At 40.9% G+C, this 17,452-nt stretch overlaps 1 protein-coding gene across 1 annotated transcript; it reads right to left on the reverse strand.

Moving 5' to 3' along the window:
* Positions 1-9,309: 9,309 nt before the first annotated feature.
* LOC120241262 (60S ribosomal protein L34-like) lies at positions 9,310-9,688 on the reverse strand. The gene has a single exon (XM_039246282.1). The coding sequence runs from the start codon at positions 9,661-9,663 to the stop codon at positions 9,310-9,312; it is 354 nt and encodes a 117-aa protein (XP_039102213.1). The 5' UTR covers positions 9,664-9,688.
* Between the last annotated feature and the right edge of the window lie 7,764 nt (positions 9,689-17,452).

Below are 17,452 nucleotides of genomic sequence, written 5' to 3' on the forward strand. Positions count from 1 at the left end.
AAAAAAAAAAAAAAAAAAAAAAAAAAGAAGTATGCATCAGGATAGTATTCAGCTCAACATGCCTTTAGTGTTCAAAACCTGAACACGGAGTACCTGGATGGTTCAGTCGGTTACGTGTCCGACTTCGGCTCAGGTCACGATCTCACAGTCTGTGAGTTCCAGCCCCGCGTCGGGCTCTGTGCTGACAGCTCAGAGCCTGGAGCCTGCTTCGGATTCTGTCTCCCTCTCTCTCTGTCCCTCCTTCGCTCCCTCTCTGTCTCTGTCTCTCAAAATAAAATAAAGACATAAAAAATAAAATAAAAACTTGAACTCACCTTCTGCGGCCGAATGTCTTCTGCTGCCCCTCCAGATCCACTCTTCACCCTTCTCCACCCTGCTCTGTAACTCAAAACCACAGAGTCCTATGACTTCCTGAGTTTGGTGCATGTGAGAGGGCACTAGCAGGAGGCCGGAAGTCTGGAGGACTATGAGGTTGGGGTATTTATTCCTCAACTTCCTCGGTGGCAGGTCCTTGCAAGAGGGCTGAGTCTATCTACCAAAAGCCACAGATGGGATCAGAGCTGTGGTGACCACTGTGAGGTACCATCCAGATTTTCCTTCAGGAATGAAGTCTTGGGTAAATACGCCATGATGGTTATTTTAAACGACTCAGTTTTGAGGTGATTTGTTACAATGGATAACTAAGCAATGGTATATACATATACCCAAGGTCCTATGATTAGTAAACTGTGAAGGTGAATCTCAAATCCAATTCCTGTGATCAAAATTAAAATATTTTTCCAAAGGTGACTATTATAATCCTGTTTATTTTTTTAATATTTATTTTATATTTGAGAAGGGGGAGGGTCAGAGAGAGAGAGAGAACGGGGAAGGGGCAGAGAGAGAGGGAGACAGAGGATCTGAAGCAGGCTCTGCACTGACAGCAGAGAGCCTAATGCGTGGCTCGAACTCACGGAACAGTGAGATCGTGACCTGAGCCAAAGTCAGACATGTAACCAACTGAGCCATCCAGGCCCCCATTATAATCCTGTTTAATTCTCAGATACACAAAATGTTCTTCTCCCTGAAATATCATTCTCACTGATGCCCAATATGCCACAAATAGATATTCGATGTTATGACCCCTATTGTGACATTAAAAATTCCAGGAGAACTAATAAATAAACTTGATTATTCTATTAAAACTTAGTTGAAAACATTTATCAGATTTTTTTTGAGAAAATGTTTAGATTGCCACCGTGAATACTATAAAATAATTGAACTGCCCTACATTTTCCAGGTGTTTTCCAATTCCATTCTTTCTTTAATTCGGGATCCTTTTCACTTTAGGGATTGTTGGTAAATGCTGAAGCGGGAAGCATACCTATTGTTATGGTAAAATTTTTATTCTTGTTGTGTGAACACCAAATTTGGTGGAATCTGCAAAAATTTAAAATTCATCGTTGAGATTTTCCAGTCTAAGTCACCTCTTTATATGTTAACATTGTGCAACCTGGTTTTAACATTAGCCAAAGTCAAACAAAATTAGAAGAGTAAGTCTCCCAAATAAATCCAGATTGCAATAGCAAATACAAATGATTGAGAGATTTTGCAATCTAGGAATTATTGCATCACTGCATTCTCCCAGTAACACAAATAATAAATACTTGTCTTAAAAGAAACTTGTAACCTTGGTAACAAAATTACTTTACTTTATTTTATTTTTTTAATGTTTATTTATTTTTGAGAGAGAGAAAGAGACAGAGCACGAGCCCGGGGGGGCGGGGTGGGGGGAGCGGGCAGAGAGAGAAGGAGACATAGAATCCGAAGCAGGCTCCAGGCTTCTGAGCTGTCAGCACAGAGCCCAACACGGGGCTTGAACCCACAAACTGCGAGATCGTGACCTGAGACTAAGTGGGACACTTAACCGACTAAGCCATCTAGGCGCCCCAAAAATTACTTTCAAAAAACTAACTTAAACTTCTGGTTAAAAGGAAAATAATTTAATACACATATTTACTTCCATTTCTTCCCAAATCTTACTAAACTAACTTTGAAAGAATAAGACCTAAGCCCACGTTTGTAACTCTGTGTGGTGATGGATGTTAACTAGACATACAGTGAGTAGTTCACAATAGACACAAATAGCCAATCATTATGTTGGACACCTAAAATTAATACAATGTTACATGTCAATTGTATCTCAATTAAAAGAAATTTTAAAGGCCTAAACCCAAAAGGACAAAGAGAGTGAGCAAAGAGAAGAGCTGATGAGAGAGCTCAACAAAATCTTAGCATCTTAGCGTCTGTAAAGTGATGTACATGTAGTTCAGAAATGCTTTCTTACTCCTGATGTCCGACCTCTGGTGAACAAAGCTCAGTTAGTATAACTGGGCCTCTCTCAGCCCTTTGTTCATCCAACCTAAGTGGAGTATTCACTCTACTCCATCCTCATTGCTCTTGGGAGAGGGAGCCTGTTCATCAAAGCACATAATTCTGCTTGGTTTGTTCATAGTAAAATTCACCTCAGTCCAGACTGCCTGTTTCTGGGCGCAATTTAGTATGAGGTCCATGAATGCTCATATTAAAAAGTACACCTTGGGGTGCCTGGGTGGCTCAGTCAGTTAAGCGTCCGACTTCAGCTCAGGTCATGATCTCACAGTTCGTGGGTTCGAGCCCCGTGTCCGGCTCTGCGCTGACAGTTAGCTCAGAGCCTGGAGCCTGTCTTCCGATTCTGTGTCTCCCTCTGTCTCTGACTCTCCCCTGCTCACACTGTCTCTATCTCTCTCTCAAAAATAAATAAAACATTAAGAATCTTTTTTTAAAAAAAGTACATCTCATATCTGGCCTCCAACAGTAATACAAATGATATGTTTACCCCCATTTTTTTTTCAACTTGTTCAGAACCCCTGCACAAAGAAGGAATGCCATTATTGGAATACCCTTCAGAGATCCCAGTAGACTAGAGAGAGGTAAGCATCTTAGAAGAGGAGGGAAGTTGAAACCTAACTGCCTGTAGACAAACTGCTTTACATTATAACCACACAAAAATTCTGAACATGGAAGCACTAAGCACCCTTGAAGATGAAGGTAAGGGTGTGTCTAAAACAGACTGGGTTGAAGATCATGGTTAAGTTTGTTTGTTTTGTTTTGTTTTGTTTTTGAAGTTCATGTTAAAAGCAATTGAATTCCTTCCCAACTCTGACCCACAGAGGTCAAAATAAGGTATTCTAAACTTAGAGACACCTGGTGTTACCAAGGCCAAGTTACATGAAATAAAAATTGGCAGAAAAGGTGAAAATCTATATTTCAAACAGTTAGAACTCTCTCCCAACAAACAACCCCTTTCTCTCCTCCATTCATCATACAAGTTAGAGGTTTCCTCTCTGGAGAAACTAACCAGGAGAGACAAATCCAGAGATATTAACAAAGCGATGGGAAATGGCCAGATACTTGTCCTGCCTCCCCACCCCCATTGTACAGTCTACCAGTCAACAAGCTTCCATACATGACTAAACACACCTCTTACATGCCTCACTCTTTTTTTTTTTTCCTAAGAGGGAGAGAAAAAGAGAGTGAGTGAGAGAGAGAGAGAGTGCACGCTGGCACACACAAGTGCATGAGTGGGAGAGGGGCAGAGGAAAAGGGAGCGAGTCTTAAGCAGGCTCCATGCTCAGTGCAGAGCTTGATGCAGGGCTTGAGCCCACAACCCTGCATTCATGACCAGAGCTGAAATCAAGAGTCAGAGGCTCAACAAACTAAACCATCCAGGCACCCCTAAGTGCCTCACTCTTAAGTGTAAATAGGTAGATTGCCAAATATTTCAGAAAGTCCTTTAACATAAAAGCAGAGAACAAAAAAGAACAAAACAAACAAATAAAACCAACTGAAGAAAAATAATTCGAGGAAACAGACAAGGAACTAGAAGATAGGGGCACCTGGGTGGCTCAGTCAGTTAAACATCCAATTTCGGCTCAGGTCATGATCTTGGGGGTTCGAGCCCCACGTCAGGTTCTGTGCTGGCAGCTCAGAGCCTGGAGCCTGTTTCAGATTCTGTGTCTCCCTCCCTCTCTGACCCTCCCCCGCTCATGTTCTGTCTCTCTCTGTCTCAAAAATAAATAAACCATAAAAAAATTTTTTTTAAAGAAACAGAAGATAATTTTAGAAGAAAACCTAAGTTAACATTATAAAAGATAATGTATTTATGAAAATAAAATAGTGCTATAAAAAGAACATTCAGGAAAGAAAGAGCTTATGAAAATTAAAAGTATGAATGCAGACATTAATAATTCAATAGTTAAAGCTAAGGAAATCTCCCTGAAAGAATAAGAAGCAAAAAGATGGGGGTGCCTGGCTGGCTTAGTAGAGCATAAAACTCTTGATCTTGGGGTCATGAGTTTGAGCCTCACGTTGGGTGCAGATATTACGTAAACAAACAAACAAGTAAGCAAGCAAGCAAAAAGATGGAAAATCGAACTAAAAAGTTGGGATTAGAGAATATTCCAGAAGTTTCAACATACAATTAATTGGAATTTCAGAAAAAGAATATATAAAACTAAATTGTCAAAGAAAAAATATGAGAAAACATCCCAGAGCCAAAGGACATAAACTTTTAAGCAAATGAGTCCACTGAGTGCTCTTCCAAGAAATAAAAAAGACCTAAACCAGATACACTACCATGAAATTATAGAACATCTAGAGTAAAGGCAATATACTAAAAAGCTTCAAGAGAGAAGTCGATCTAAGTTCAGAACTGGAGAACAGAGATTTCCAAGAGGAATATTCTTTAAAAAAAAAAAAAAAGTTATAGGGCGACTGTGTGGCTCAGTCGGTTAAGCATCCAACTCAGTTCGGCTCAGGTCATGATCTCACAGATGGTGAATTTGAGCCACATGTCAGGCTCTGAGCGGAGCATGGAGCCTGCCTGGGATTCTCCCTCCTCCTTTCTTTGCCCCTCCCCCACTTGCTCAAAGCACCTGTTCTCTCTCTCCCTCTCTCAAAATAAACTTTTTAAAAAAATGTAGGGGTGCCTTAGTGGCTCAGTCAATTTAGCCTCCAACTTTTGCTCTGGTCATGATCTCGTGGCTCATGGGTTCGAGCCCTGTGTCAGGCTCTGCACTGACAGCTCAGAGCCTGGATCCTGCTTTGGATTCTGCATCTCCCGCTCTCTCTGCCCTTCCCCCACACATGCTCTGTGTCTCTCCATCTCTCAAAAATAAATAAATGCTTAAAAATTGCAAAAAAAAAAAAAAGAAAGGAAAAAGAAAAAGCAACTAGAAAACTAAAGCAAAAGGTGGGGAGGCCATTATCAATTTAAGGGAAATTAAACGTTGTACAAGAGAGGAAATATACATTGCTTGGCTCAGCTGTAAATAAATATTGATGATACTCTAACTGCTGCTTTAGCTAAAATTATGATTCAGTAGCTAATCACCAAGGAAATGCAAATCAAAACCACAATGAGTTATCACCTCATACCTATCAGAATGGCTAGAATCAAAAAGACAAGAAATAACAATTGTTGGCGTCAATGTTGAGGAAAAAGGAGCCCTCATGCAATATTGGTGGGAATACAAACTGATGCAGACACTGTGGAAAACAGTAAGGAGGTTTCTCAAAAACTTAAAATTCGAAGGGCTCCTGGGTGGCTCAGACGGTTAAGCTTCTGACTTCACCTCTGGTCATGATCTCATGGCTCATGATTTCAATCCCTGCGTCGGGCTCTGTGCTGACAGCTCAGAGCCTGGAGCCTGCTTCGGATTCTGTGTCTCTCTTTCTCTCTGCCTCTTTCCCGCTCACACTCTCTCTCTCTCTCTCTCAAAAATAAATAAAGTTGAAAAAATTTTTTTAATTAAACCTCGAATCACCATATTATCCAGTAATTCCACTACTGTGTATCTACCCAATGAAAACAAAAACACGAATTCAAAAAAGATATATGCACCCATGTGTTTATTGCAGCATTATTTGCAATAGTCAAGATATGGAGGAACCCAAGTGTCCATCCACAAATAAAGAAGATGTGGTATATGTGGTATGTCACACGATGGAATGATACTCATCCATAAAAAAGAATAAGATCTTGCCATCTACAACAACATGGATGGCCCTAGAGGGTACTATGCTAAATGAAATATCAGATAGAGAAGGATAAATACCATCTGATTTCACTCATATGCAGAATTTAAGAAAACAAACAAATGAAGGGAAAAAAAGGGACCAAAACATACTCTTTTTTTTTTTTTTGGTTCCCGAGTTTTATTATGAACTCATATAAAATATTCCAGATAAATGAGTTTTAATTCTCTTCTTCCTCCTCTTTCTGGTCCTGGTTAATCTGGAATTAACAATTTGTAACTCTGCTGTTAGCAACTGTGCACAGCCCATCACTTGGATTAATCTTTTTTTTGGTAAGGTATTTCAAATACCTTTTGGAAAAAGGCACCTCAAAAATTATAATAATCTTGCTCCTTTCAATGGTTTTTCCACTGGGATTCACAGCTTTTCCATTCAATATGATTTTTCTCTCTTCTTTTTAAAAAATATTTATGTTTTTTATTTATTTTTGAGAGTCAGAGAGAGACAGCACGAGCTGGGGAGAGTCAGAGAGAGAGGGAGACACAGAATCCAAAGACAGGCTCCAGTCTCTGAGCTAGCTGTCAGCACAGAGCCCCTATGCAGGGCTCAAACCCACCAACTGTGGGATCATGACCTGAGCTGAAGTTGGACGCTTAACCGGTGGAGCCACCCAGGCGGCCCGATTCTCTCTTTTTAAAAATGTTTTTTTAATTAGGGAATTAGGAGTACACTTACCTTGATGAGCACTGTGTAATGTATAGAATTGCCGAATCATGATTATTCTACACCTGAAATTAGGGCGTAACACTGTATGTTATTTATACTTCAATAAAAAAGATGATATAATAACTGTATCAGGAGGAAAGGGTAGAAATACGTGTTGGGGAGGGATACTGTGTAAAAGAGGTAAATACTCATCTTTTCTGGCTGGAAGTTAATAGATAATAATATCTAAAACTGAAAAATCAAGAAATAGCAGTATACAAATGTTTTGGAAAATTTGGAGTTCTACCCTCAAAGAAACCATTACGAAGTTGCAGTGATTGTCTTAGGAAATACAAGTTGAGGGGCGCCTGGGGGGCTCAGTTGGTTAAGCTTCCGACTTCGGCTCAGGTCATGATCTCATGGTTTGTGGGTTCGAGCCCCGTGGTGGGCTCTGTAGTACTGACAGCCAGTTCAGAGCCTGGAGCCTGTTTCGGATTCTGTGTCTCCTTCTCTCTCTGACCCTCCCCTGCTCACGCTGTCTCTCTCTCTCTCTCTCTCTCTATCTCTCTCTCTCTCTCTCAGGAAAAAAAATCGATACATAGATACATTAAAAAAAAAACTAATACGAAGTAGCTAACAACTGGCTTGGAGATCTACAGAGACCATAAAACGTATTCAGTGTTTTAGCTGTCTTTAAGCCAATGTATGCTTTTCTCATTCTGTGGTAAAAGATTAGAATATACGTATATTGTGTTACAGAGAAATGTAGCATGCCAAATCCAAACTCACAGTTACAGGACAGAGAACTTGCTTATTCAATGCACAATGCCTGTTGACAGGATTTTGGTATACTCTTCTGCCTCATATTCCCCTATTCATTTCTTAATACAGTTTAGATTTTTGCCAAGGCTGTGTTTGTGTTTCCACTTAACTTTAGTTCGGTCACATCAATAGCTTCCACAAAATGCCAAAAGCAAAGTCTTCGTAACCCAAAAGTTTAAAGCAATCCCGCTGGAATATATTGAAATTTGATAGAAGTTGGGTGACTGGTGCAATGTGGTCCATGTAATTCGGGTTTTCTCCCGCTTGGTTATTTGACCTGTTTTGAAAGCAATATTTTGCATTAGTATAAATTATTTTGATGTTATGGGTTTTTACAAAATAATGGGTTTACTTTCAACATGTGTCCTTTGTTGTTGTTTTGTTTTTTATGCTTTTTTTTTTTTTTGTTTCTTATTCATTGTTTCAGTGCATCTTTGGTTTTATTTAATGTTTTATTTATTTTTGAGAGAGAGATAGAGACAGCCTGAGCAGGGGAGGGTCAGAAAGAGAGGGAGACACAGAATTCAAAGACAGGCTCCAGGCTCTGAGCTGGCTGTTAGCACAGAGCCTGATGCGGGACTCAAACCCACGGACTGTGAGATCATGACCTGAGCTGAAGTTGGACGCTTAACCTTAAATGACTGAGCCACGCAGGCGCCCCTGTTTCAGTGCATCTTTGAAGAACTTGCTATACTCGCTAATGGAGACTTTACTCCCCTTTAAACCAAAATTTCCTTCAATCAAACATATCTCTCACATTATACTAAAAATCCACAAAAAGATGGGATTCATTGTACAAAAATTTGACCATAATACAAGTTAATTTCATTTCTTTTTTTCTTCCTTCCCACAAGGGCAATTGTTTATTATATTTAAGAGAGAACATTTCTCTGCATGAGACATCAAAGTTATACCATACCAGTAACAGGAACATCTAAATTGAGAAAAAGGGTCAGAATTTATAGAATTCTTTTGGCTTCCAGATTCCTTGGCTTGTGCAAATAGCTTGGGGGCTCTGCTCCTATTCTCCCTTGAGATTGAAAATAAGCTTGACATGATCTGAAAAAATGGTCTTAGAAGGTAATTGAAATGGGCTTATGCATGTGGAATATTAGACAAATACTTGGTACAGTCTAAGCACTGTAAGAATGAGCTATTACTATTACTGTCTTTACATTCTTCTTATGAGTTGTTAGATATACAAAGTTTCCAAGAATAAATATAACTAAGGCCTGTTAATTTCCGAACTGGATTATAAATCCAATTTAAATTAGAATTTGAATTTCACTAGACCAGTGACGTGAAGTTTTATATACAAAAAGAGTTCATTATTTGCTGTATACGGAGTTCTGAGTTCTCCAAAAGCAGACCGTTAATGAACTGAAGTGAACTAATGAAAAGGAGGGCTTAAATATGATAGTGTAAAAAAAGATTCCATTCCAAATAACTTGTTAATAAGCACCGTAAACTCTGTCCTATGAATTTTGGTGAAGGAGGTTGGATGGAAAGGATGCAGTGGAATTAAAAGAAACATCTGGATAGAAGAGCCACTCTTCTCAAATGTTCCCAAGTGTTCTAGAGCTCCCATCAAAATATCCTACCAATCACTGGCTTCCATTACTGTCTTTCAGAAAAAGCAGTCAACTAAAAATCACGGAATCCCCAAACACCACATAAAAGAACATGCCTCTGATTTTTTTTATTGCTCAAAAAAGCTTCATTTCTTTATTTAGCCTTCTGACTCTGTGCTTGTGCCTTCAACAATTTCACAACGATTTTCTGCTCCTCAATAAGGAAAGCACGCTTGATCTTGTTGTGAACACACATGGCACACGTGGAACCACCACAGGCCCTGCTGACCTGTTTTTTCGTTTTAGACAACCTCATGAGAACTTTAGGTCTCACAGCACGAACTCCTCGAAGTCGGCCTGGGCACACACCACATGCAGATTTTGGTGCTTTCCCAACCTTCTTGGTATAAAGGTAAAGGATTCTGTTACTCGGGGTTCGGGACAGCCCAGTTTTGTTAGAGGCCGTACTGTAGGACAGCCTACGATGGTATGTCAAATGCTGGACCATTCTGAAGGCCTACGGACGCCGTCCCCGGAAGAGGTTAATTTCATTTCTGTGTAATAGCTAAAAGGCCGTGAAGGAGAGAAAACTACTAAATTCTTGCCTGTCTATGGAACTTCAACTGTAGGGTCCTTTGTCTATTTTTCCAAAGAAAGAAGAGAAGAGTGACAACTCGTGTGTATACCATTGCAGCAGTATGACCTTTACGGAGGGCAATACTACAATAAATATAGCAAAAAAAACCTAAAAAGGTTCCAACCCCCTGGGCTCCTTGGTGGCTCAGTCAGTTGCCAGTCTGACCTTGCCTCAGGTCATGATCTCACGGTTTGTGGGTTCCAGCCCTGCATCCGGCTCTGTGCTGACAGCTCAGCCTGGAGCTGTATCAGTTTCTGCATCTCTCTCTCTCTCTCTCTCTCTCTGTCCCTCCCCTCCTGGTACTCTGTCTCTCTTAAAGATAAACAAACACTTTAAAAAAAATTTTTTTAGGGGCGTCTGGGTGGCTCAGTCGGTTAAGCATCCGACTTTGGCTCAGGTCATGATCTCACAGTTCATGGGTTCGAGCCCTGCATTGGGCTCTGTGCTGACAGCTCAGAGCCTGGAGCCTGCTTCAGATTCTGTGTCTCCCTCTCTCTCTGCCCCTCCCCTGCTCATGCTCTGTCTCTAAAAAATAAGTAAACGTTAAAAAATTTTTTTTTAATTTTTGAAAAAATTTTAAATGTACACACCCCCAAATTAAAATGAAATTTAACAGGGCACCTCGGTGGCTCAGTCTGTTAAGCATCTGACTCTTGATTTCGGCTCGGGTCATGATCTCACAGTTCAGGAGTTCAAGACCCACATCAGGCTCAATGCTGACAAGCACAGAACCTGCCTGGGATTCTTTCTCTTCTCTCTCTCTGCCCCTCCCCGCTCACTCTTTATCTCATCTCTATCTCTCTCTCAAAATAAGTAAGTAAACTTAAAATATATATATATATATAAATTTGGAGCAATGGAAGTCCTCACACATTGCTGGTGGGAATGAAAAACAGGATAAGCAACATGACAGACAGTTTGGCCTTTTCTCACCAAGTCGAACATACACTTACCATTCAACCAAGCACTGGGTGTTCATTCCCACTACTACTCCCACTGAAGAGCAAAAAAACATAACGTTCATCGAAAACCTGTACTCAAATGTTTATAGCGGTTTGATTCGTGGCTGTGAAAAACTAGAAACAGCCTCCATGTTCTTCGACTGGTAAATGGGTAAACAAAGTAGAAAAACTCAGCAATAAAATGCAACAAATTTCTGCTATGCAACAGGAATGAATGAATGCTAAGTGAAAGAAGCCAGACTCCAAAGGCTACATACTGTATAATTTAATACATAAGACATTCCGGGAAAGGCAAAATTATAGGATCAGAAAACAGATCAGTAGTTAGCAAAGGATGAGTGGGAGGAGAAGCTGACTACAAAGGACACGGGAATTATGGTGAGGCGGGGGGTGAGAAACTGGTCTCTATCTTGATTATAATGATGGTTACATGACTGCATGCATTTGTGAAAACACATGGAACGCTACACTAACAAGGATTATGTATGTAAGTTACAACTCCACAAACCTAACTTTTAATAAAGGATTGAGTTTGAACTTTTTCAAAATAAAGTTTAAAAAAAAGCATAGATGGTCTTGCAATTCTAGGAAACAATTGGACAATGTGTAAATACGTATGAACAAGAATATTCTTGGGGCACCTGGGCAGTTCAGTCTATTAGTGTCTGACTTGGGCTCAGAATGATCTCGTGGTTTGTGGGTTCGAGCCTCGCCTCGGGCTCTGTGCTGACAGCTCGGAGCCTGGAGCCTGCTTTGGATTCTGTGTCTCCCTCTCTCTCTGCCCCTCCCCTGCTCGCACTCTGTCTCTCTCTCTCTCTCAAAAATAAATAAACATTTAAAAATTAAAACAAGAAGAGAAAAAGAATATTCTCACTGAAGTATTGTTACAGATAAAACTGGCGGGTGGGGGGAACCCTAATAGTCCAAAGGCAGAGAATTTGTTAAATATATTAGGTTGTTTATATACAATACTATACAGTTTAAATTGATGACAGAGAAGGGGAGAGGGTACTTCTAGTGAACTTCTTCGTCTGGTTGGGTTCCTTGTGAAGTATAAACATTTTCACTTTCTTTTTTTTTTTTTTTTTTTTTTTTTTCTAGGAGAGAGAGAGAGAGAGACAGCGTGAGCAGGGGAGGGGCAGAGAGAGAGGGAGTCACAGACTGAAACAGGCTCCAGGCTCTGAGCTGGCAGTCAGCACAGAGCCCGACGCGGGGCTTGAACCCACGAACCGCGAGATCATGACCTAAGCGAAAGTCGGACGCTTAACCGACCAAGCCACCCAGGCACCCCAAACATTTTCACTTTCAAAAAACCCAGCTATATCTGATGCTTAGAGTGACTCCAGAAGCAAATGCGATGTTACTGTATTCTGCTTAGGGAGAATATTGATAAATAAAAGATTAGGAGGAGGACAAGCAAATCTAAAATGTAATCAGAGAATTTTCTGATAGTCATGATATTTTGTAGCTCTAGTGAATATGAATATATGCTGGGTTTTATATATGTTCAATAATTTTAAATGTAGGAGCTCTTATGTGGTCTCATTCTTTTTGTAACTCAAGAAAGGAACAAGCCATTAAAGCAGCAAATGCCTCAGAAAATGAAGGAAGAAAGGAAAGAAACAATGAAACAAAGAAAAAGATACATATTTATTGACATAGAAGAATGTTCACAAACTAATGTTACAGGCCAATTATGTGTACGGTATGGTCCCATTTTTGTAAAAAGTGCAATATTTAGACACATAAAATAGACGCATTTAGATGTTACTTTATTTTTTAAAAATTGTAGGGGTGCCTGGATGGCTCAGTAGGTTAAACTCCTGACTCTTAATTTCAGCTCAGGTCATAATCTAGTGGTTAGGGAGTTCAAGCCCCACATCCAGCTCTGTGGTGACATCACGGAGCCCGCTTGGAATTCTGTCTTCCTCTCTCTCTGCCCCTCCCCCGATCTCTCTCTCTCTCTCTCTAAATAAAAAAAAATAAAATTAGAAAATTTTGCAAGATATTAGAATAACAAAATTTTCTCTAATTGAAGGAATTTTAAGTGATGTTATTTTTTTGAATCTTCTATTTTTCCTAAGCCCATTGTATATTACTTGTATAATTAAAAAATAATAATTGAGAGGAAAAGTGACAAGCCATTGCTAAGATCTGATTTTCTCTACATTCCAGAGGCAACTCCAAGTAATTATTCCTTTTTTTTTTTTTAACTTTTTTAATGTTTTATTTATTTCTAGGAGAGAGAGAGAGAGACAGCGTGAACAGGGGAGGGTCAGAGAGAGAGGGAGTGACAGACTCTGAAACAGGCTCCAGGCTCTGAGCTGGCAGTCAGCACAGAGCCCGACGCGGGGCTCGAACCCACGAACCGCGAGATCATGACCTAAGCGAAAGTCGGACGCTTAACCGACTAAGCCACCCAGGCGCCCCCTTTTTGTTTTTTTTTTAAAGGACCAAAAAAGTCCATTTTTCCCAATGTGCATGGATTTATAACCAACCTGTGAGAATGCTACTTAATTAAAATATATGTAATATCTGAAATAATCAGTATGTTGGATAATAGAACAATGGAAAGAATGAAGGATCCATGAGCTCATTAATAGCTCTGTTTCACTTTTGCAAATGCTGCCTTAGAAATGTCTTGAAGCTTTGGGGCGCCTGGGTGGCTTAGTCGGTTAAGCGTCCGACTTTCGCTTAGGTCATGATCTCGCGGTTCGTGGGTTCGAGCCCCGCGTCGGGCTCTGTGCTGACTGCCAGCTCAGAGCCTGGAGCCTGTTTCAGTCTGTGACTCCCTCTCTCTCTGACCCTCCCCTGCTCACGCTGTCTCTCTCTCTCTCCTAGAAATAAATAAAACATTAAAAAAAAAAAAAAAGAAATGTCTTGAAGCTTTAAAAAAAAAAAAAAAGATTTCTTGTGTTTCTATTTGGATTTCCTCCTCAGAGCAATGCCTCTTCAACTCCTCCAGGGAATTAATTGAGGTAACAGCAGTGGCCAGAGCCAGAAATATCCTTTCTTTTTCCTTAAACGTTTTTGGTTTTGTAATTTATTTTATTTTTTTATTTTTTAAAATTTTCTTTACATTTATTTATTTTTGAGAGAGAGAGACAGAGCACACATGGGAAGGGGGCACAGAGAGAAGGAAACAAGGAATCAGAAGCAGGCTCCAGGCTCCTCCTAGCGGTCAGCCTGACACGGGGCTCAAACTCACAAACTGTGAGATCATGACCTGAACGGAAATGGGACCCTTAGGCGACTGAGCCACCCTGGCGCCCCTGGTTTTGTATTTTAAAGTATTTTAACACGTTTTGAATGAGGGGTCAGTTAGAACCTGATTCTTTGTCCTCGTAATGTTTCTATGTGATTTCAGCCAAGTCACTTTACCTTTTCAGACTCCCATCCTTTTAAAAAATGGATAGCTATTTTGAGAGCAAGTAAGGCATCCAAGAAAGCAAAGCCAATTCTTTCTCTATACGGTTTCAAAGAAACCCAAATCATTTGTCACAATCTGATCTGAGAACAGACTTTGTATTTGGGGGATGATTTAAACCAGGAAGTAATAGGCAACCCACTGTAATAAGATTATGCTATATTACCCTCTGATTCTTATCCCTATAGTGATTCAGACAGAATAGTTCCTTCAAACACAAAGAAAAAATATCTTGAACTAGAATCTTCTGGCCATGGAAGGGAAATGGTAGAAGTGTTAATGCTTGGGTCAGTACGCAACTTTCATCTGAGTTGGATGAATGGGAGAGAATGAGAAGGAAGAAGACAGGCAGAATGAGGCGGAGCAGCGTACTGTGCTCTCCTTCCTTCTTTCTTGCAGAGGAAGCAACTTATTAAATATATTACGGAGATTCCTGCTTTGATATAACCCATCCTTTGGTGTCACTCTCAGACACAGTGAACATGACTGCCTGCTTCAGAGTGGAATTGTCATGTTCTTACATATAACTCAGACTGGTTTTGCTCTTATCTGTTGATATCAGGTAAGTGGAATCTCACGGTAAGTTGCCCATCCCCCGCCCCTTCCCATAACATGTTGCTCTACCCCGATTTAGAATTCCTCATCACTGCAGTCCAGTAACTGAGTAAGGTACCCATAGCCTTAAGAGATTGTGAAGTTCTTGAGGGCAGGGATTACCTCTTGTTCATTTTTTGAGAGAGAGGGCACGTGAGCACTCACGGCAGAGGGGAAGAGAGAGAGAACATCTTAAGCAGGCTCTATGCTCAATGCAGGGCTGGATCCCACGACTCCGGGATCATGACCTGTGCCAAAATCAAAAGTTGGTCACTCAACCGACTGAGCCACCTAACAAGGTGCCTCTTGTTAACTCTTTATTTCTAGGGCGTGGTAGGGTGCCTAGCGTCTAGAAGTCCTCGATATTACATGACTCTAAACTAGGGAGCGTATTGTGGCTCATCTCTCTAAAGATGACTGCAAATAACAATTCCAGATGGCTGGAATCCCTGCAAACAATGGCGAACTCCCTGCTCCCTCCCCTTCTCCAGGTGGGGCAGAGTCTTGATTCTCAAGCATGGTTCCCTCAGACCGCCAGCATCACCTGAGCATCTGCTATAAATGCAATTCTTGGACATACTCTAGACCCACAGAATAAGAAACTATGGGAGGGAGGCCCAGAAATCTGGATTTCAACAAGCTTTCCAGGCGATTCTGACGCACACTATGTTTGAGAACCAGTGGTATAAGCAGAAAGTCCAATGGTGTCTGTGCCTTTGCTCCGGTTTAGCTTAGCTGCTGTGTCTAACCATGAGAGAATCCCAACCCCCCTCAAAACTCTGTCTTCACAGCATGTAACAAAGGAGTTGGAATGATGCCTGAGAACCCTTCTGGTCTAAAATTCTGTGAAATTGGGGCGCCTGGTTGGCTCAGTCGGTTAAGCGTCCGACTTTGGCTCAGGTCATGATCTCACTGTTCATGGGTTCGAGCCACGTGTCGGGCTCTGTGCTGACAGCTCAGAGCCTGGAGCCTGCTTCAGATTCTGTATCTACCTCTGTCTCTGACCCTCCCCTGCTCACAGCTGTCTCTCTCTCTCTCTCTCAAAAATAAACAAAACATTTAAAAAAGTTTTTTTAATTCTGTGAAATACCAAAGATGGAAAGAAAGCAAATAAATGTTCCAATGACTAGATTACTCATTTGGTCAGCAAATACCAGGTAGTGCTCTGGGCATGGAATCAACGCAGGACACACAATTACTCCTTTTTCATTAAAGTTGCAAGATTTTAGACCCAAACTTACCTGTCTACTGTCTACAATAGTCTCATGCTGCATTTGTCATGCAGTGTAAACTGGAAAACTGAAAAAATGATCCAGAATACTGACCACCCCTCCTCCGAATTACTGTGGCTCTAATTCCTTTTTTTTTTTTAATTTCACTTAGAATTTAATTCTTGAAATTCGTTCTTGTGTTTGCTTAAGAGACTTCAGTACTAATGTGTTAGGAGACAAGCGTGTCATAATACACGTGATTATCAATTTAGAATATCTCTGGGTCTACATTACTTCATGGTACAAAGTTGCTTGCTCTTTTAGAAAACTGAATTCCATCTAATTCTGTCTCCTCGTTGATTCTCTCTTCTTGGTAATTAGTTACCACCTGTGTTGCTTGACTAAGTTCCTGTTCCTGGGTTGGCATTCTCCTTTCCGTTTGATCTGTCTCCCTCCCACATTGAACTGAGGTGTTTTAGACTATTTAGGACACTTTTGGACTGTAAATGTCCAAATGTCTTATTTATTTATTTATTTATTTATTTATTTATTTATTAGCACAAGGAAGAGGGGCAGAGAGAGATCAACCAACTGTACCATTCAGGCACCCTAAATATCCTTTTTATTTATTTTTCTATTTTTATAGTTGTTGGTTTTTTTGTTTTTTGTTTTTTTTAGCATTTATTTATTTTGAGAGAGAGACAGAGCATGAGCAAAGGCGGGGCAAAGAGAGAGGGAGACACAGAATCTGAAGTGGGCTCCAGGCTCTGTGCTGACAGCCCAGAGCCCGATGTAGGGCTCGAACCCACGGACTGTGGGATCATGACCTGAGCTGAAGTCAGAAAGTTAACCAACTGAGCCACCTAGGCACCCCTAAAAGGGCCTCTTAATGGGGCTGGCTCAGGTCAGGAAAGCATGCGACTCGTGATCTCGGAGGTCATAAATTTGAGCCCCAGTGGGGTGTAGGGATTACTTAAATTTAAAAAATAATAAAATTCAAAGGGTCTTTTAAGGGAGCGCCTGGGTGGCTCAGTCGGTTAGGCATCCGACTTTGGCTCAGGTCATGATCTCACTGATCGTGGGTTCGAGCCCCACATCGGGCTCTGTGCTGACAGCTAGCTCAGAGCCTGGAACCTGTTTCGGATTCTGTGTCTCCCTCTCTCTCTGACCCTCCCCTGCTCACCCTGTCTCTCTCTCTCTCTCTCTCTCAGAAAAAAAAAAAATCAAAGGATCTTTTAAGAAAAAACAAACCAAAAAGTCACCACCCTTGACCACTTGATTCTCGGACCTGTTCACATGTCACTGCATCTGAAAGGACAGGAGATGGCGCCAGATGGCAGTGGAACGCCTTAGATTTAGCCAACCCCCACCCCCTCCCTGGGTGAGGAATGTGCTGGAGAGAGAAGTGGGAATTAAAACAAAGGTGCCAGAGTTTGAGTAGCCACTGAGGTGAAGGGAATGGGGGG

Source organism: Hyaena hyaena, unplaced genomic scaffold (genome assembly GCF_003009895.1).
Source record: "Hyaena hyaena isolate Hyena2069 unplaced genomic scaffold, ASM300989v1 scaffold_284, whole genome shotgun sequence".
Classification (NCBI taxonomy): Eukaryota; Metazoa; Chordata; class Mammalia; order Carnivora; family Hyaenidae; genus Hyaena; species Hyaena hyaena.

What these genes read in the sequence shown, in the direction of transcription:
- LOC120241262 (XM_039246282.1), bottom strand. Translation starts at nt 9,663, where the DNA reads ATGGTCCAGCATTTGACATACCATCGTAGGCTGTCCTACAGTACGGCC.